Genomic DNA, 21,132 nt, shown 5'->3' with positions numbered 1-21,132 from the left:
AAAACTTGAAAAATGCTTTTACCTCTATCCCAATCCTTACAATGTTTGATCACCATTGCTGTATAGTTGTCGAGATAAATGTTTCCGATTAAGCTGCGGGCAGAGTATTCTCTTAATATAACAATAAGGGCTAATTATACCTAATTGTATACTTCTCCTCAAAATATAGTGTTGCCGAATACAATTACAAGATTTATGATAAGAAACTACTAACTATTATTAAATCCTGGGATGCGAAGACTCAACACCTGTACGCGGTGCATCCTACGAACCTCCAGCTCTTCTTCAAGAATCTGCAGAGCTAAGATTGAGTCGCAGATGGAATCGGAAGAATTGGAAGAAAAGGGGTTTTGGAAGATATAGGGAAGGAAGAATTATATTACGATTTTGCGATAGCGATCCCTACGAAAAGATGAATACTAACAAAGCAACACGAATATAAAGATTATAGAAGCCCCAGTCAGATTCAATATCTGCCTTTTATTACTACCTCTACAGGTACGATACGGAAAGTTAGCCTCTTCTCTCTTTTGGAAGAGTCTTTTCAATATAGAGCTCGTTGCCGCTCTCTTCGAATTACAATCCTTTCTCTTTCTTTGGCTTTCAGCTACTTGAATACGACTTTACAATACAAAGAATGCCATTGCCTTTTAATTAATTCTATACTCTGGGTATCGATATGATACGACGTTTTTCCTTTGATTTTCGAATTTTCGAATTTTTCGAATTGATTTGTATATGGGTTGTAGGGCTTAGGGTTCGACTCTACCCCACCATTTTCAACAGTTTCGATTATACACATCTAATAAGGACTGGAGGATATTAAGCTTATGAAGATATACAAAGAGCTAGTTTAAAAGAGATAGAGTTAAAAGAAGAGTGGTGCCTTCTATTTTCATCTCACTAGCAAGAGGACCTTTTGCTATACTGGAGGTAACTCGGGAGGGGATAACTCTTGCTCCTTATAGAAGGAAGGGATAGCAAATTGGATTCCAAGTTTGAAAGAGGATTGGATATCAGGATACTTTAATAGGATTAGGGATAGGGGAAGAAGGAAGAGGGAAAGGTCCCAGTGGATGAAAACATTATATCTCTATTTGCACTCCGAATAGAGATCGGGCAGAGCACCCCAATATTTGTTTTTACTCCCCCAAAATTGATCATATCTACTGTAGATATTCACTAGCATTGCTAAGCTTTTAGAGCCTAGCCGTCTTATATAGTCATGGACTGGAGCGGGACGTTAAACTAAATCAATCAATCAATCAATATTATTAAATCCTTAGAAAAATGGAGATTCGAACTATATGGAATTCAAAAACTGTTCGAGATTATTACTGATTATAAGAATCTAGAGTATTTTATATTGACAAAGATATTGAATCAAAGACAAACTAGATAAACTGAATTCCTGGCTGGTTTCAACTTTTGTATTATATACAGACTAGGTCTTAAAGCAGTTTGCCTTGATGTACTGAATAGGAAAGCAGAAGATTGCTCTGTATATATTGATCCTAATAATAACTGAATCAAGAATTACTTATAAACAATCCTTCCAAAAAGAGTATTCGATATCACTATATTCAAGAACCTCATTCGACAAACAAATAACAATATCGATCTTATTGTAATGTCTATGGGTATAATCATCCCCGATACTGAAAAGCCAATTGACAATCTTATTGATAAAGTATATAAATTATTCAAATTGATTATTATCATACATAAAACACTTTAGAACCCAACTATTTACTATTGATTGCTATCGATTCGAAAAGATCTCCGAATTGCTTTTCAAGATTGTAGATTAATCAATAATAAAATTTTCTATTGCGATTACCTTTTTATTCTTTTCTTCATTGAGCTTCACACCCAGATTATATATTGAATGCATTTTACTAGTCCAGCAGAACATCCCGATTGAGTTAAAACTATTGATTTCGTTTTCTGCATATACTGATAGTCTAATATATCAAGAGAAATCGAAACTTATGTATAAGCCTGTTAACTCTGCTTCTAAACCAAAGCCTCCCGTCTTGCTATATCCGGATTTCTAGAACTTTTGTTAGTATCATTCTGCTCCTGGTCCGATATCTCTATTGACTATATTATACCATTACCAATCAGCGAATGCTATAGCAAAAAGTATCAATATATCGTTACAGTTATCTGCTGCCTACCAAAAATGTATCATTTTATTCTGGTTATAGGATTATCCGTAGAGGAGCTCGCTGATTGATTTGTCGAAAAAGTTTATTGCTTATATAGTGTATCTGATAATATAGTATCCGATAGAGGTTTACAATTTATATCAGAATTCTGGAAGCACTTATCCGAATGTTTATCGATCATTTTGAAATGATCCTTCTCGTTCTATTCCAAGTTTGATGGACAAACAGAGAGGATCAATGCTATGGTAAAACAATATCTTCAGATTTTTATAAACTTTCATTAAGATGATTGGTATGATTGACTCCTATTTGTGGAGTTTGTGCTTAATAATATTATTTCAGAGATTATCGGTGTATCCTTATTCTTCACTAATTATGGTTTTCATTTATATCTCAACATTGAGTTTTCTTTACTTATTTCTTTAAATCTATTATATCAATATAAATGTGAATTCCTAAAGGCTAACGAGATTGCAGACTGATTTGATATTATCTTAATAAAATTGAAAGCTTTAGCTGCTCAATCCATTCAGAGATATAAAGATTACGCTAACAAGATTTGTACCGATACCCCTCTATACAAAGAAGATAACAAAGTATAGATTAATACTAAGAATATAAAAACCAATTATTCAATAAAGAAAGGTGATAACAAATGGAATAGCTTTTATAAGATTCTAAAAGTTTATAAATAAGCCTGTCTATTCCAGCTCCCTATTAGTTTTAAAATCTTTTCAATATTCTACAATTCATTACTCCGATCACTCTATTGTTTACCTGGATTAACTGGTTAAGAAGCAATTAACAAAACCGAATCCCGCCGAAACCAAGGCTGTATCCTAAAAAGAGATAACGAAACGAATGAGGAAATTGAGCGATAAGAATTCAATAAACTATTTGACTACTATAACAAAAACGGATTTCACTACTAAGTCAAATGGAAACATTACTCAGCATCTTGGCAACCCATCGAAGACCTTTGCGGTTAGAAAGACACGATTATTGCTTTTCACTTAGCAAATCTAAATAAGCTAGAACCGTTTGCTTGAGTAGGTTTCAAAAGATTTACTACTCCTGATCCCCTACTAATACTTATACCAAGCGCATCCCGAATCAAGGCCGAAACAGATTTAAAAAGCTCCAGCAATTGATTACTACTCCCAAGAAAGTTCATTTTAATTCAATAGTAGAAATTAGAGTATTTTAGTGTTATTTTGTTTTCTAAAAGGTTAATTGATATTGCGATCGTAGACCGATCGCCTTGAGCAGGGGGTACTGTTACGGTGCTAATTATATGATTTGTAGTTGCCTTCGTGTCTCAGGCACAGTATACTAGTGCGCCCTATTTTCTATAAGTAGGGCTTTACTCTTCTATAGCTCTTCTACCCTTATAATACAATATAAGTCTTTACCCGTACCTTGACAATAATCACCGATTATTCAATATATTAATTAATGTATTATATTTACACTTACTGTTATTTTATAAGTATCAAACAAGTATATTCAAATCTATTTACAAAATGTTATACAAATATACACCCAATTAACCACGACTTTGAATAGACCTATTTATATGAAAGTATTAGAAGAGATCAAACTTGATTTCGGATATATGTTATATATTATAAAGCCTTTGTATAGTATACCAGAAGCAGGAAATTATTGATTTGGAATTTATTATAATCATTATAGGAATAGGCTAAATATAATATAATCTATATATAATCCCTATTTACTTTACTCTAATAATAATATTAGCATTATAGGATTACAAACCAATGATACTTTTATAATTGTAAATGAAAGATTTGCATAATTAGAATAAGAGTAGTTGAAGAAAGCCGGATTTATAGCTAAAAACAGAAAGTAATTTACCAAAGATTATCCACTTAAGTTTAATAATGATTTAATTATTTTTAAGGGTAATAGAATCTATTTGAATTAAAAAAAACAATACGATAATTTTTGAATAATTATACTAAAAAATATTGATATGCAGGGAATGAGGGGAAAGATTCGAAAGAATATTACTTCGAAAAATCAATATATTGCTTAATATACAAGAAATATATATATCATAATAATATATCAACCAAAGGTATTATATTATCTTTTAATTATTGTCCAAATAATAAATCCAAAAGAAAAAAATATTATTAAACTCAATAAGATTATTAAATAACAAATGAATAATCTAAAAAAAGGATTAACCTTTATATCTTTTAACATGGATTCTATCGAATTAGTTGTCTTTACTAATATATCCTTTACTAATAATACTGATCTATCTTTATAAATTAGTTATATCATATATTTAATAAATAAATATAGTAATACTAATATTATCCATTAGATATCGATTAAATACAAGAGAATTACTAGAAATATATTAGCTTTTAAGCTATATGCATTAATTTTAGGTTTTGATATAAATACTACTATTAAAAGTATTATTAATGCTATTCTCAAGTTTAAAAAACAAATACCATTGATATTATGTACGGATTCTAAGTCACTATATAACTTATTAACTAAACTCAGCACTAGCACAGAAAAAACGCCTTCTAATCGATATTATAGCTATATAATAATACTACAAGAATAGGGAAATCAGAAAGATTAAATGGATTGATGGGAATCGAATCCTACGGATACCATAACTAAAAACAATACATGTTAAGCTTTAAAAGACTTGATTGATATTAATAAAATAATTATTAAATAATATATTAAGTGAAAAAAGAATAGTGAAATGGGAGCTAAGGGAGTAGAAATAGAATACTATATTTAAGATTGAATAATAAGCTTAGGTATATGATCACATTCAACTTAAAAGTTGCTAGTATCGGAATATCGATTATGTAATCTAAAAAGAGCACCGTATTACATTAGTATATACACTAGTGCTAGCACTTTTATTATATTAATTATTAGCTTCCCATAAATCATAATAATCAAGATGAATAATATAATCAATCATATTGATAAGACTAAAGTACTTTACACTTTAATCAATACCAAGTTGATACCAACAAGGGGAAAGAAACCAACGGAAAGAACCAACGCAAGATATTATTTCGCCCAGATTGAAAGTCTCTTCTTCTTTCATCTTTACATTTAAAATTCATTTTAACTGGAAAGAAAAACCAGATAAAATCCTAGCAGGAAATCAAATAGTCCCGGATCTGCAGACTAGACAAATGCCAGGTGCTTATGTCTATACATGTTAATCAAAATGTGGGTAGTATCAGATAAAATATGAAGGGTCTGGATAATTGAAGTGAAATGGACAGGATGTTATGAGAAGATCGGGCTACCATAATAGAGAAATATTAGTTGCTTGAAATGGGTGATCATAAAATCAACAAGTCATGAGGAATTGGTTAAACGAGAAACAATATGATCATGATATAACCCCCAATTGTTACTTTTTGATTAAGATGATTGTTAATGTAAAATATCATCTGTCTTCAATGAGGTAGTGGTTCATTGAAATTTATATCCACGAGGATACAGAAATATGTGAAGTAGAATATTATATTCTATTTTGGGTTTTTATCAGAATATAAACCCAAAGCAACAACTAAGAATGCAATATAAACCGGACGCGCAACCCACAACAACCTGCCAGACTACCTAGCTAGTAATGTTCTCTTCCATTAGCCACCAACAGCTACCGACCCCCCTAATCCTCCTCAGAAGCTAATCACGACATATCCCAATCATCACCCTCCCATTCGAAATCCTCATCATCCGCATCCTCCATCTCCACAACTACAAAGTCCTCGTCTTCGCCCTGCTCCATCATCTCTTCTCTCTCTTCTTCTGCCTCAATCTCCTGGATTCTCTTCTCAGCGTCCTTAGCCTCCTGCGCCTCCTTAGCCTTCTTGGCCTTGATAGCACGAACGCGGTCAGTGAAGCTCTCGGTACTAACCTCAAATTTCGTGCTAACATGAGTTTCTTGTTATAAGTTTCGTTGAGGAAGATCTCGGATTTGTCAGCAATTTCATCTGGTAAGAACATTGTATGGACGGAAAAGACTTACTAGAGCAGCAATGTCATCCTCTTCCTTTTTTCTGCCTTCTCATTGATCAACTTTTTAACAGCTGCACAGTATTTTCTTCGGATTTGTGTCTATCATATATCATCAGCTTTATCCTAATTCATCTCCAAGCTCTCATCGGAAAAGCACTCACATAGACTGGATCTGGATCTACACCAGGGAATTTCACATCCTCCCAGAGACGTTTGACAAGCATGTCTTGACTTCTCCACTTGATGTATACCTCTCCAACATTTGGATGACGAAGTCTGTGATTGCCTCGAGACTCGCGAGCATTTGTTGCCATGTGCCTGACTTTGCTTGGGAGAGAACGATGGCAGAAGGAGCATAGTTATTTGCGTGATTCTGTAACGTTGAGATTAGCCTGCAAGTTTGCATGAAAGGGTAGAAAAATATTTCGAGATTGACGGCGGAAGATGGTTCTGGAATGAGAATAAAGGGAAGGATGTATACGAACAGTAATCCAGGAAGTCTGATCCGCGTATTCAAGTTGTGGAGGTGTATCTAGACCTTCATAGGCATCCAAAGGAGGAAGTCTCTTGTTGAAATTAAGGCTTTGTGATATTTCATTCAGGGCACGTGCTGCTTGATTCATGATTGATGATTTGTCCTTTGTGTTTTGTGATGAGATTCTTAGCTCAGATCGTGAATGGAGTAAGAAATAAGTGTTTGCGTTTTTTTTGTTCGAAGCTGTGTCCTGTTATGCCGCGAAAAGTTTTGTTTTAAGTTACTTGAAAAAGTCAAGGGTTATAGAATCAACATTAAGGTCTTAATAAAGAGGAATGCCAGAACTTTATACAAAAACTGTGTGTCAATACGGCAGAGATGTTTCAATACATGATTATCTATACCATTCAAAGAAGAAACGTGTTGAGATGATTGTGTTTGGTACGGTTGAATGAGTTGTATTCCAGCGATTCACCATCACTGTGGGAATAATCTGTTGTGTTGTACCACGCGAATATTATCTGTTGCTGATGTTCCATCGAATCATGGTATACAGTATGACAGGGAGATATCAATGATCATAATGAAAATCTGCTGCTAATTTCGTCATTGCTTATAAACCGCATCAAGTGTAGGGACCATGGCGTTGAAATCTACGTCGAAAATTCCAAAGGGTGTGGACGATAAACAATTTTGATACGTATTTTTCAAATTGTTCTGCTGGTCTCGACCAAATGACACGTTGAGTATGAGATATGTATTTCATACAAACCAGCACTGCAGTCTGTTTTTGAGGTATTCTATGAGACAGAAAACTTTCCTTAAAGTTAACCATCGTTATTAATTTCAGGAAAAAGATGGCCAGCCATGATTGAAATCATTATATTATGCCTTGTATGATCTATTTTTCTAGCTTAAAAGACTGCTCCACGCCTTCTAAAAGTTTGGTATCGTGAGTGATTCCCTTTAGTACCATTTGAAACCCGCATATCACTAGAGCTGAGAACCTTAACCATTCCAGAGTCGTCCCAGGAAACTTCTACGCTTTTACCTCCCGTAACCACAAATTTCCCTTTCATATGCTTTACTAAATCACATCTAGGTTTAATAATCGTTGTTAGACATCCTTCGCTATCTTCTGTGGTTGGATATTGAATGCCACCAATTTCCCTCACAATCTCATACATTGGAGTTGCAATCCATCCGTGGCAATCACTTCTAACCATACTTTCACTCTCTGCCCAAGTGGTCAAATTCTGGTCAAGCATCTTCTTCCATGGGCCTAGTAACTCCTCCCAAACTTCTTCATAAATTCCAGCTTTAGCAACAGCTCGGAACATATAGAAGGACATTGCGAATAATGCATTTGAAAGCCTCAATGGTTCTCTTTCGTGAATAGTCTTTCTCATTAGATCTTTGGATGAATCTCCACTTATAGCACCGGCAAGTACTGCGAAATCTGGACATGTTATGAACTCTCTCCAATAGCGCCGGGCCCATCGAGATACAGACTCTTGTTGCTATCATAGCAATTTTTATTGACAGACCGAATGATAGCACTAGCTCTATCAAGGTATTCACTTGCAGTGGCCTTCCTGCCAACGGCTTCGGACAAAACTGTAGTGGACCTCAAAGCCATTGCATAAACTAAGCTGTTGATAGTTGCAGCTCCTTTGTCAAAGTATGCTTTGGGAACTCCTAGACTAGAAAATCCTCGTCCTGGAGTAAACCACTCTTTCACCCAATCAACGAAGGCCCACGTACCTTCTTCAAGAAATTGTCCCACAAGGCCGAGCTCATTCACACGATCACTGAAATGATCCAAAATTCCATCAATAGTGCCCAAATACTTTTTGATGAATGTGATATCTTGGAAGTGTGATGAATGATCATGAATCATAGATAACCAGTAAAAAGAGAACTGAGGTATGTTCATGGAGCGGCTAGAATTTGGAAAGTGCGTTTCCAATAGCCCGTCATCTCTACGAGATGCAAAGAACTCGTGAATCATTTTCCGGGCAAGGAGGTCCGAGTGAGAAATTGTGTAGGAGAATAGAAGTTGAGAGCGAGTGTCCATGGTAAATTAATTTTGTTCGTAGTACGGACAATCCTCATGGGTTTCATGCATACAATTGAGGAGAGTACTAACAGATGTCGAGTGGAGCTTTTCCACAAGAGGGGTACTACTTATAGTAGTAGTGATAGGTAGAGGGTAATGAGTGGAACGGTATGTGATGGAGTTAATCGTAAGTGAGGTATGTGGGGGACACGCTACAGATATCCGAATATATCAGAATGTGCGCCACCAGAAAGGTTCGTAATAACATTTTGTCTGGTTTGCATGACAGATGTATGCATCAATTGGTCCATACAATTTTCCAGTCTTGAAATTCGTACGGTCCTCTTTTGACCTTGGCTGGCCACTATCCATATCATTCTCATAGGATTCAGCACAGAGAATTTCAATCTTGGGTGCAAGAGATGCATAGCCGTCAATCTCGAAGCTAAATTCAAGAAATCCAGTAGTCAAGCTATTCGATTCGATTTCGACGATTGTATCTGTGCCAGCCTCTAACTTCAAAGGTATATCGTCTTGCAGTAGCATTTTCCAGTCGCTCAAGCTCGAATTTTCAGAGCATGTTACTGCATTTTCAAATTGCTGAGATATTTCAGGCAGGTGAGGGATGGGCCTGGGCATGAGTTTCCTTGCATCTAGCATTGGTGACATCTTTCTCTTCAAGGTCTTTATCTCAGCGTTCCTCCAACATGCATCATCAAACTCGACTTCCTCCCATCCCAAAAATTTATTGTCCGCATGAACCTCTTCATTGAGGTTTAGAAACGGAGGGCCCATTCGATAATCCCATTTTTAAGATGGTAGTAGTGATGTTTCTTGGTCTTTAGCGGCTTTCCAAGTTGCATCGGTATGAAGCTTTTGTTCCTGCTCATATATATTAGCTCATTGATTGTGTAAACCGCCACCTCAGAATCTACTCACCCCTATCTGACACCAGAGAATGAGTCCTGCCAGAGAAGTTCTGGCCATCGATGTGCCGGCCGCAGTTGTTACGGGGAACCTTAAGACTCTTGCACTGAACACATTCTTTCCGGGCTGTAGAAATGGAGTGATATCCACGGTCTCGTAATACCATCTTGTTGGATAACTTTTGCAAGGCCCAAAACTGATTCGTTTGCCGTTCAAAAACAAACGATACCGAGTATCTGCAGAGACATGAAGGATAGTTTCTTCAGTAGGAAGCTTCTCCAAAGTAAATGACTTTCGAAATAGAACAAATTGGCCAGGATCGATGGTATCATCAAAATCTGGCACCCAGATCCATTGTGCTTCGTCAGTGAGAAACGGAGAGGAGGGCATGGTGAAAGCTTGAGTGGTAGATAGTATAGCTCAATTGAAAGTAAGAATGGCAGCTCATGGCTACTAAGTATTCTTTAAAGTAGTCAAAGATTAAATTGCTTTTCTTCTTGAAGCTTTAGTCCGGTTAAAGATTCGTCAACATGTCTCGAGCATGTTTAGTGTACCCCATACCGTCCACTACCCCATGCGGAGAGAAGGTGGAAGGAGTGAAGAAGTGGAAGAGGTGGAAGAGTGGAAGTTCCAAGAAGAGTAGTAGCTCGCTTAAATGGACCACGGAAGCTCATAGGGCTCGTGCTTGGAATGGACAAAACAACGTCGACCGAAATGTACCAACACATCCCCACATCTCTCTAGTACCTACCCCGAGAATGCGATATTAGTCTAGCTGCCGCCAGGTATCTTCAATCTCCATAAGACATGCCGTCACTGAAATCTGGATCTGGAGGAGATCTTCTTGAGTGTTTTCGCCACTGGCAATAGCAACATTATGAAGCCTAATATCACTGGTAGAACACGTAGCCTGTCATCTCGTTGAAGGAGTTTTTATGCGATTATCAGAAAGCTAGCGACAAGTGTCCTTGGCTTCCTTCAATAAGACTTGGCCCCAGCCTAGATCTTTCCAAATTAGCTCTGGCAAGTACCGTCAAGCTTATCGCTAATGTTGGCCGTGTCATGGATATCACCCTGCCGAGGGCAGTGACAAGGCGGCTTAGGGGAGTCGTACCCCAATCCCCACACATCCAACGCAATGACTTCTCCAGGTCAGCCACCGAAAATCTTCTCCATACCAAGTGCTTCATTCTGCTGCACTCCACACTCCCTCCACATAACACATTTCCTCCACACTCCACCCCACTCCACTATCAACAAGCGTTTCGCCTTGACTTAAAACAGGGCCATTTTCCCCCTTCTTTTCCTAATCCAAATCTTGTCAATTGACGATTCGCATTTCTTCAATTTGAGTAGCACGATGGTGACAACAAATTCACCTGTTGTGGAAAACAAGACCACAGACGACAATGTTAAACTGTCAGCACAGCATCTCGAACGCGTGGAAACGATCGACACAACTCAACCCGATGTTTCGGACCTCAGCATTTGGCAGACGATCAAACAGAATCCCTTCATCGTGCTATGTTGTATCTATGCTAATATGGGGGCACTGATGTACGGATTCGATAACATTGCACTTTCACTTTGTTTGAACGTGGTGCCATTCCAGTCAGTTTATTTCTAGTTGCCATGGGATCAATAATTGACAGTTCTTTTTAGAGCGCAATTTGGTGAACAAGTATCCCCTGGTACATACATAATACCTGCTTATTGACAATCATTGCGGAATGCCATGGCACAAGTATGTACAGGTTTTGGTGCTTGGGGAGCTGCACCTGTGTCAGATCGTTTCGGTCGTCGTGTTTCCTTCTGTGTATCTGGACTCATCTCAATTGCCGGGACTGCTGTTATATACACAGCCACAACACCCGGAGCTTTTCCTGGAGGCAAAATGGTGAATGCTATTGGACTTGGTGTGGCTTTGACTACTGGTCAAATCTATGTATCAGAAATTACTCCTCTTAGGATTCGCGGAGTAGCATTGTCAGCGTATGCTTTTAGCATGGTAAGGTGCCTCATTCTCAATCATTAGGCTGTGTTGCTAACTATTTGAAGAATTTAGGATACCTTATCGCGGCATCTGTTGCCTTCGATCGTGTAACAATCATGAATCAGTCTTCATACAAAGTTCTCTTCGCCTCAAACTGGGTTTGGCCGCTAGTCATTGTTTTATTCGCTTTCATCATTCATGAATCACCCTATTACCTTGTCCGAAAAGGCAATTTATCTTCTGCCACCAAAGCTCTTTCAAAACTTTACAATAAGTCTATCTCAGTCGAACCCATTCTCGGTAGTATGGTCCGAATTACGCGTGAAGAAGAGTTCCAAGCCAACGCCAGTAGCGAAACTTCTTACATGGACCTTTTTAAAGGTACAAATTGGCGCAGGACAAGAATCATTCTTTACACAAACGGTCTCAATAAAATGATTGGTGCTACTTTCATCTCTAATGCTCCATACTTTATGATCACAGCCGGCCTTTCTTCATCTCAATCTTCAATGATTATTGAATTGGGTATTGGTTTTGCGTTGATTAGTAGTTTCTTTACATTTTGGTTCATGAATTTCATTGGAAGAAGAAAAATGATCTTATCTGGTATTTCAGTTGCTGTTGTTCTCTTCTTGATCATGGGTATTACAGCAAGTGTCTCTTCATCGAAAGCATTCTCATGGTGCGTCACATTCCCTCTACCCTTTATCATACTTGGTACAAAACATAGCTAACTCACTAAACAGGTGTGTGGGCGTAACACTCCAAATGGTTTGGTTCACCATCGGCCCTTCCATCTCCCTTGCCGGAGAAATCTCCTCTCTCCGTCTACGAGCTAAATCACAATCTCTCGGGTTCTTTTTCAACTATTCTTATTCTACTGTTTGGAACGTAGCTGTACCATACATGTTCAATGCGACTAAAGGAAATCTAGGTGGAAAAATGGGATGGATATTTTTTGCAACAGCTTGTATTACATGGTTTATTGTGTGGATAGAGATACCAGAGACGAAGGATAGAACATATGGAGAGTTAGATGAGATGTTCAATGAGAGAGTACCTGCGAAGAAGTTTAAGACGTAAAGAACAGAGAAAAGAGTAGCAGATGCAAAAGTCGAAGATGAGAATCCTGGGTTGTGAGATTGCTGGGCTTGAGATTTCATGATTATGATTTCCTTTACTGATTTTTAGATACACGGTACGGTTAAACTCAACAAAAGACAAGAAAAAAACAAACTTTAAACAATCCGAAATCAAATTAAAAAACTAAAAAAAAGGCGTTTGGGGGTTGTCGTTTGTTTTGTCATCGCTAGTGTTCGAGAAAGACATTTCAGTCAAAGATATTTCGGGATTTGTTGTATAACTTGAAACATGGTTTTATCCAATTGACGATGATTGATGTATTCAGAACTTAGCGGTTCAATAAGCGCTCTCATTCGAGGGCGCAACGGATTTATTGTCTAAAACAAGTGTGTTTCTAGCTAGAATCTCAAGCATCTCATCCAGAGAATGTTACTTGTCTGTCATTCATCCAACCAAGAACTCTTTTGTGTTATTTGAACATGAAATTACAGTTACATTGTTTACGGGGTAATGCTTTTGAAATATTTGATTGGGTGTTGTCGAGTGTGTGTCGAATTCAATTATCTAGTTGTATATGAAATGAGTGGCCAAGAAGAATGCGGGGTCAAAAGCTGACAGCTGGCACCGGATAAATAGCTCAGAGCCTCTTACAACTACTACTTATTTTCGCAATGTTAATCTCCATTTCAAGTCAACAGTCACCAGTTTTTCTTCCAAATCCCTAGATTGAGATAATTTTGGATACGATAATATGTCCTCTCAACTTTTCTATCGCGTTTATTCACCCACAAGCGCTGGTGGCCTCGTTTCTGGTAAAGCAAACCAGGGTTGGCATCAACGTTCTCATATAACCGATTTCCCTACTACGTGCACGTCCCTGCTATATGCACGATCTCGATCACCCTTTTTGAATAACTTTAAAAATTAATAACAATTCCAATTTATAAGATAAAGAGCTAGCAATTTAATTGATAAATGATAAGATACAATACTATCTAAAAACATAATAAAATCTTCAGATTTTGAATTTCGATGGAACTCGTAGTGCTCGCCCTCTACTAGATCACAATATGACCTCCTCCTTCTTCCCCTTCGAATTATTAGCCTCTACAGCATCAGAGAGCTCTATAGTCTTTGTCGATGTTAGATCTATAGTAGAAGAAGCTTTGGGGAACTTTTTATCTCTTTTGATTGGAGATTTTGTTGATTTTAGAGTCTTTTTAATCTCCTCTTTCGCATCATATGCAATCTGATAATCAATTTCCCTCTGTAATACTCTTTTTTTTGTTTCAATCTCCTTCCGTTTCTTCTCAGCTTTCTTTTCAGCTTTTATCTGAAGCTTAGCTTCCTTTTCTTACTCCTCTTTAAGTGCTTTATCTTCTTGATACACTCTAGCTTTAATAATAGCAAAAGGTAACCATAAAAACATATCATTCCCCTCCTCTCCAATGAGATTTAAACACTTTGAACAAGCTCTTTTCCTTTTTTCAAGCTTTAGAGCCTTTTCTAAATCTTTAGATCTATACCCCTGTATAGAAGCTTCAGCTTCTAATATAATTGTAATCTTAAAAAGCTTTAAAGTGATCTTGTAGGTAGAAGCGCAACGAAATTCTAATTTCATTCTATACATCACTTTTGATGTATACGGTATAACAAAAACATTCCTGCAAGTTTTAAATAATATAGATGGTGTAAGAGAAGCTTTCGGAGTAATATAGTCAATTATAAGACTCCTATTCATAGAATATATACCTGTTTTTTCGAAGGATTGTAAGATATTATGTCTTGTATAAATAAGCTTCCAAGCCTTTTTAAATATATCCCAAAACATACGCTTTGTTATATCAACAATCCCCCTGCTATTGTATATCAAATTATTCAATAATATACTGTAATTTGTCGAAAGAGCATTGAAGGTTCCAATATCGAGAAACTGTAGTCGATATATAGAATGAGGGGGGAGAATTAAAACAATAATCTTTAATTTATTGTATTTTGAAAGGAATTCTATATTGATATAATTAGAATAACTATTAACAATAAGTAGACGATATCTTTCATCTGCTTTTCGATGTGTAGCAGGGTCGAATACATTTATAAGCCAATATAGGCCAAAAGCATTTGACAATTATCTATTGCTTGAGGCTTCAAAATAGACTTTATTCTTCTTCCTTACATCCTGAACCTATATATCTTGTAGATTTCCTGAGTTTCCTTTATAAATAAGAATGGAAAGAAGAGCTGTTCCATTAGTGTATATAATTACTAATAGGGTAATAAACTCTTTTGATCCATCTTGTTTAGCTTTTATTACTCTGTCTTTATTATAAGTATTAGCATTTATTATCCTCTTCATAATCCTTTCTATATTAATTATAAAGCCTTTCTCATCCCAATTATATATATCTCTCGGTTGTATATTATATTTTATAATTACTTTTATTAACTAAATTAAAAAAAGAGGGGCATTAACAAAAGTGTTTTAGATAATAAAGATTAACAATAATAGAAAATAGCTCAAACCAGATTATAAAAATAATCAAATATAGTAATATTATTAGTTTTCACATATAAATTATTAATACAACAGAAATACCGACTTTTAAGACATATTAAATACCTCTTAACAAAATTGCTAATCTAATTCTTTCCTACCTTTCTACCTAGAATCTTTTCTACAAGGTTTCTGATTATACAGCTTATAAAAAGAATAGATCTTTATATCAACTTATTAATTTAATTAATTAAAACCTCCTCCTGATTATTAAAAAATATTTATTTTGTATTGGAGAAGAACTATTTTCTCGAGATAATTTTATCTCTATACCACCAGAAGAGCGTAGATCAATCAATTTTAAAGAAATTAGCTATCTAGATATATTTAAAAGCTTGAACCCCTTTCAAATAATCTAATACAAACTCTATACGAGCCTCTAAAGGCATATCATCGATGTTTGAAGCTATAATATTGATATTTTCAAAGTTGTGCACATAGTAGGGACATGCATATAATGGGGAAATCGGTTAACCTAGAACGGGAATTCGAGAACCATAAGAAGCTCTCTAATCGAAAACCAACCGCTTTGGTTTCGGTGACTTCTAGTATCATTAGAGCTCTAAAAACTGCTTTCAATAAGCATTACAAAGATGGAGAAGATCTGTCCGATATCTGGATTGCCTTTATTCAAGTTCCGGATAGGGAACTAAATGTATGTCATTCTGCAAAAGAGATGCCCAATAGGTTTCGTGCAAGAATCCCTGCGTTATTCAAGGATGAATATCTACTCGAATGGGAGATTCCAATGAAATATGTTGTGCATAGAGTCTCTGCGCAGACAATCTTTGACCGTGGTCTGAATATAAAAGATTATTCACACAACAAATTTCGAAGGAAACTTTTTCTTCGAAATACAACCCTTTCGTAATCGATTTAGATCATAGTTATTAAACCAAATTGATTACAATTGCCCCCAAGTGATTCTAATCAGTAGTTATTGTGATACTGTTATCAGCATTCCAAATACAAAACATATACAAAAATTCGTATAAAATTTTCACCTCAAATTATCAAAATAAGAATAAAATCCTTAATATAAATTATCTCGATAATCTATCAATACTTGGGGATATAGTTATAATGAAGGCTTCTTTTGAAATCTTTATTATATCAAATACTTATTCTATTGTTGTTTTAGATATTCCAATACCTTTAAGCTTTTTTTCGCCTTTTGAAAATCTTCAATTCGAAATCTCTAGCTTTATTCTACTAATCAATTAGTTAATTAGTTTTGAAAAAAGAGTTAAAGAGTTTAATTTATTTAGTGATCTCTTTATTACTCAAGATATAATCAATACTATCTATATATTTAATTAGAATAAGAAACAATGCTTTATAATATCCCTTAGTAATTAGAACAAATAATCTAGAATACAAAACAAGACAATTATACTAAAAAAAGCAATCCTAAAAGTAAAAGATCTTATAATTTTAATCTCAACTTTTTCTCAATCATATAATAAGCAATCAAAGTTATTAGATCTTCTAGAGATCTTTAGAGAATATATTGAAAAAGGAAAGCTTACTATAATCTTCAATATTATTGCATCCCAAATCACTCACCTCGAATCAGCTATACAGAAAATCGAATCCCAAGCTAAAATACTAGCCAAAAATCCAATCCCAATTACTATAATATCAACTAAATCAATTTTTGCAATTATAATAAAAAAAAGGAGAATGGAATTTAGTTAGTAAAGAAAAAGCTATTAAGTCTATTCTAATAGACAAAAAGATTGAAATCACTTAAAGACACCTAATCCTGATCAAACCAGAAATCCCAAACTCTATTTCCTTCTTCTTTTTAACTATTCAAAATAAAATAAACAAAGCCTTTTAAAAGAGTGGAATTAAAGGGCCAGTTATTACAATAGCTATTTTATCCTTTAATAACAATATTATTATTACAATAAACGATCTCTTTACATTATAATTCCTCTTAGAAAAGAAAACTATTTGAAATAATATTATTAAATTCAAGAGAATTCAAAAGGATTAAGAATGGCATAAAGTTATTATCCACAAAATCCTAATAAGAGAATTCTCAGGACTGAAAGGAATAGATCTTATTTTAAAGAAAATCAAAACCTTTAATCCAGATTTCAAATCAATCGGAATTTCCTTCTAGCTTATATCAATTTTCAAAAGAATTTATCAACAAGAAAGAATTATAGTTATTACTTTTACCACAAAATCAGAAGCAGAATTAGCTATTCAAAAGCGACTATATATTATTGGAAATAATATAAGAATAGAAAACTTCTATAAATCGAAACTAATTATATAATATCAAAAGTGTTAAGGATTTGAATATTAAGATGCTTATTATAAAAAAAACCCTTTTTATGATTTATATAGAGACAAGTATATTATATCAGTATATTTGTATATGGTATATAATATTAAAGAAAAGTTCTATCAATACTTAGTAGCGAAATACTCGAATTGCCAAGGAAACTATATAGCAAATTCAAAAATATATAAAACCTATTAGGTTATTTAATAAAAATCGAATAATATTTATTAATGAATTATATTAATATTCAAATCATTCAAATAAATCTTAATTGGAATTTACAAATTATAAAGAACATTTTATAGCTTATAATAAAACTCAATATCGATTTTATTATTATTCAAGAACCTTGAATTATTAAAAATGGAAATAATTATTCAAATATAGATCGATTATATATTTTAATTTTATATAAATATTTTTGAGATTCGATTCCAAATACTAATCATAAATATTATTATATATCTCAAAAACCCTTCAATTCATAATTAATCTTTTTTTTCGATTCTCTAAGAGATTCTGATATTCAGATCTTTGATTATTGAAATAGAAATAAAATCTTTTAATAGTTAATATTTATAATAAAGCTAATTAAGCTAAAAAAAAAGGGCTTTATAATTGAAAAATGCTTATATAATTCAATAATTATATAAAAAACCATTTTCTTAGACGATTTCAATTCTCATCACTCATAATAGAATCCTTTTCGGAAAAGAGTGGAAATACTGATTAATTAATCGAATGGTTTGAAGACCAGAATCTTATTTTTTTTAACAAGCCTGATTTCAGTACCTTTTATTGTATTAATCTCTTTAATCTAAGTATTATTAACTTTACATTAGTTTTAAAAGGAATTGCCTTTCAAATCCAAAACTGGTAAATACTTTTAAATACAGAATTCGATTATATAAGAATATTATTCAAGCTAAAGAGAAAAGAAGCAAGCCCTCTTAATACAATATCGCTAGCTAGATATAATACAAAGCTAGTTAATTGGAATAAATTCGAATTGATATTAAAATCAGAATCATTATATTCCTCTATTCTCTTTATTCTAATATTAATAGTTTTATCTGAAGAGGATTCACTAAATAGTTTGAAAAAAAGAAATAATTATTCTAATCTGGATCAAGCAGTAAGTGAACTTATAAGAATTATCCAAAAAGCTATTAAAAATTCTATACCTAAAGTTTTGTTAATTAGAAGAGCGAAATTATAATGGATCTTTGAAAAAAACTAGAAAGAGTAAAACAATCAATTGAATTGGATCTAGAGAATTCAAGCCTTAAAGAAGAATATCGAATTGCTAGAAATAAGTATTTTCAGATTATTAAAATAGTTAAAAAGAATTATTAAAATGAATTTCTAGAAAAAGAGGATATACAGATAATATTCAAAGTAATAGCTTATATAAAGAATTATCAAGATTAAAGAATATTGAACATTTCAACAAAAAGCTCTTTTAAAGGAAAATGCTCTGCTTTTAAATCAATTCTATTCCCATCTTCTTTTATCACTTCAAAATCATAATGGGAAGGATATAAGTAATCCAAGAAATAGAAATAACCTAGTTTTTCACAAATCAAATTAAATAATACTTGCTCAGCCAAAATCCAAGGAAAAATCTTTGGTCTAGATAGAATTACTTAGAAAATCATTATAAAAGTATATAAAACAATTCCACGGATCTTTTTCAATCTATTCAGTAATCTAATCAATTCAGGATATTACCTATAATACTGGAAACAAGTCATTAAAGCGATTCTAAAAAAACCTTCAAAACCTAATTACTCAGCCCCAAAAGTATATAGAGTTATTATACTTCTAAATTATTTTGAAAAAATTAGCAAAAGGATTTTAATTTAAAGATTAGGTTATTTAACAGAAACTATTAATCTATTATATAAGAGTCAAATTGAAGATTGATAAAAGAAATCAGTAATTAATATAGTCCTTTTTTTAACCATTAAAATCAAAAAAACAAGCAAATCCACAAAAAGACCTCAGTTCTATTTATGAATATAAAAAAAACCTTTGATTATATTTTAAGAAATCGATTATTAGATATTTATAAGAAATTGAAATTGCTAATAAATCTCATTTTCTGGATAGCCTTTTTTCTATAATAAAGATAGCTAAAACTTTTTTTCAATAATTAAATTGAATCCTTTAAGCCTATTTCAATTAAAATATTATAAGGCAATCCAATTTCTCTAATCCTTTTTTTAATATATATTAGAGAATTATTCTTTTCAAAATTGATTAAATTTCTTTTTTATATTAACGATATTGCTTTAATTACAAATTTATTCTTATAAAAAAAGAATATTAGATTTCTTAAAAAAGTTATAAAGCAAATTTATAAATTCAGCTCAAAAAATACAATTCAATTCGATTTAGTAAAGATAGAATTAATATACTTTTTAGCATTCAAGCTAACCAAAAACTTCCTAATTATATTATCTAATTCGGATATTATTAAATCTTAATCTTTAATTAAATAATTAGGTATATAGTTCGATCCAAATCTTAAATTCAATTAATATATCAATATTCGAATTATACAAGTAAAAGAAGCCTTTTATCGAATAATTTGGCTAGTAAATATTGAAAAAGGCCTAAATTCTAAAGTTTTTTAATAATTATATATAGTTTGTATAACTAATATAGTTAATTATGGATTAATGATTTAATAAAAAGGATAAGCCTATTTTAAGGATAAAATGTAAGCTCTTTAAAATTTAATTCTTCAAAAAATATTAGGAGTTTTCAAAACTGTTTTAATTTTTTTAATGGAAATTAAATTGGGATTAAAATTAGTAAATATCCGATTAAATTCAAATATTAAGTAATATACTTTTCGATTAATAAAACTCTTATTTAAATATTTAATCAATATCGAAAAAGCTATTCTAGTATATTAATATACTAATCGGGAAATGATTAATATTCCTTAAAGAAAGCTATATAAGCTAATTCAATTCGATAGAATTAGGGAATTAATTAATAAAAAATTTGATTTATTCTCTTTTGAAAAGATTATTCATTTTCATTTTTCTTTATGAAAAAAGGAAATCCCTTTCAAAGTTAATATTAATTAAATTTTAAAAGAAAATATAATAATATTTTATAATATTATTCTTAAATATAGAGATCAAAATACTATTTATATTTATATAAATATCTTTTCTATTAAAAAGAGAATAGGTATTAATATAGGAATAGTATTAATATAATTGAATGATTAGATTTTATATCAAGAATAAATCAATATTGAAAGCAATCAATTAATTTATAATAAAGAGCTATATAAAGTTACCCAAATTATCAAATATACTAACTCAATTATTAATAATAGAAAGAAGTTCAAGGTTTATTTAGATAATCAAATAGGTTTTTTTTAATTAAAAACACTTTTAGACCATTTAAATCAAATATATCAAATTCGAGTAATCAAGATAGCTAAAGTTATTATAACTAAAGGATTTAAAATATCCTTGAATTAGATATTAGGGTATATATTAGTTAAAGAG

General features: G+C 32.8%; 4 protein-coding genes across 4 annotated transcripts; 1 reads left to right on the top strand and 3 right to left on the bottom strand.

Annotated features, from left to right (window-relative positions):
* Window positions 1-5,880: 5,880 nt before the first annotated feature.
* Window positions 5,881-6,832, bottom strand: EAF02_008013 (uncharacterized protein; the record flags this gene model as incomplete). Its single annotated transcript, XM_038904061.1, has 5 exons — window positions 5,881-6,121; window positions 6,220-6,308; window positions 6,371-6,485; window positions 6,533-6,582; window positions 6,695-6,832. 5 exons carry the CDS (start codon window positions 6,830-6,832, stop codon window positions 5,881-5,883), a joined length of 633 nt encoding a protein of 210 aa, XP_038756342.1.
* Window positions 6,833-7,598: 766 nt separating this feature from the next.
* On the bottom strand, window positions 7,599-8,761 carry EAF02_008012 (uncharacterized protein; the record flags this gene model as incomplete). Its single annotated transcript, XM_038904060.1, has 2 exons — window positions 7,599-8,143; window positions 8,197-8,761. The coding sequence occupies 2 exons, from the start codon at window positions 8,759-8,761 to the stop codon at window positions 7,599-7,601; spliced, it is 1,110 nt and encodes a 369-aa protein (XP_038756341.1).
* A 213-nt stretch (window positions 8,762-8,974) lies between these two features.
* On the bottom strand, window positions 8,975-9,538 carry EAF02_008011 (uncharacterized protein; the record flags this gene model as incomplete). Its single annotated transcript, XM_038904059.1, has 1 exon — window positions 8,975-9,538. The coding sequence occupies one exon, from the start codon at window positions 9,536-9,538 to the stop codon at window positions 8,975-8,977; it is 564 nt and encodes a 187-aa protein (XP_038756340.1).
* A 1,492-nt stretch (window positions 9,539-11,030) lies between these two features.
* Window positions 11,031-12,746, top strand: EAF02_008010 (uncharacterized protein; the record flags this gene model as incomplete). The annotated part of the gene is made up of 5 exons (XM_038904058.1): window positions 11,031-11,281; window positions 11,333-11,361; window positions 11,425-11,678; window positions 11,729-12,345; window positions 12,410-12,746. 5 exons carry the CDS (start codon window positions 11,031-11,033, stop codon window positions 12,744-12,746), a joined length of 1,488 nt encoding a protein of 495 aa, XP_038756339.1.
* Window positions 12,747-21,132: the final 8,386 nt, after the last annotated feature.

Source organism: Botrytis sinoallii, assembly GCF_014898435.1.
Source record: "Botrytis sinoallii strain Bc 23 chromosome Unknown BSIN_014, whole genome shotgun sequence".
NCBI lineage: Eukaryota > Fungi > Ascomycota > Leotiomycetes > Helotiales > Sclerotiniaceae > Botrytis > Botrytis sinoallii.
This window is presented reverse-complemented; position numbering and strand designations above follow the sequence as displayed.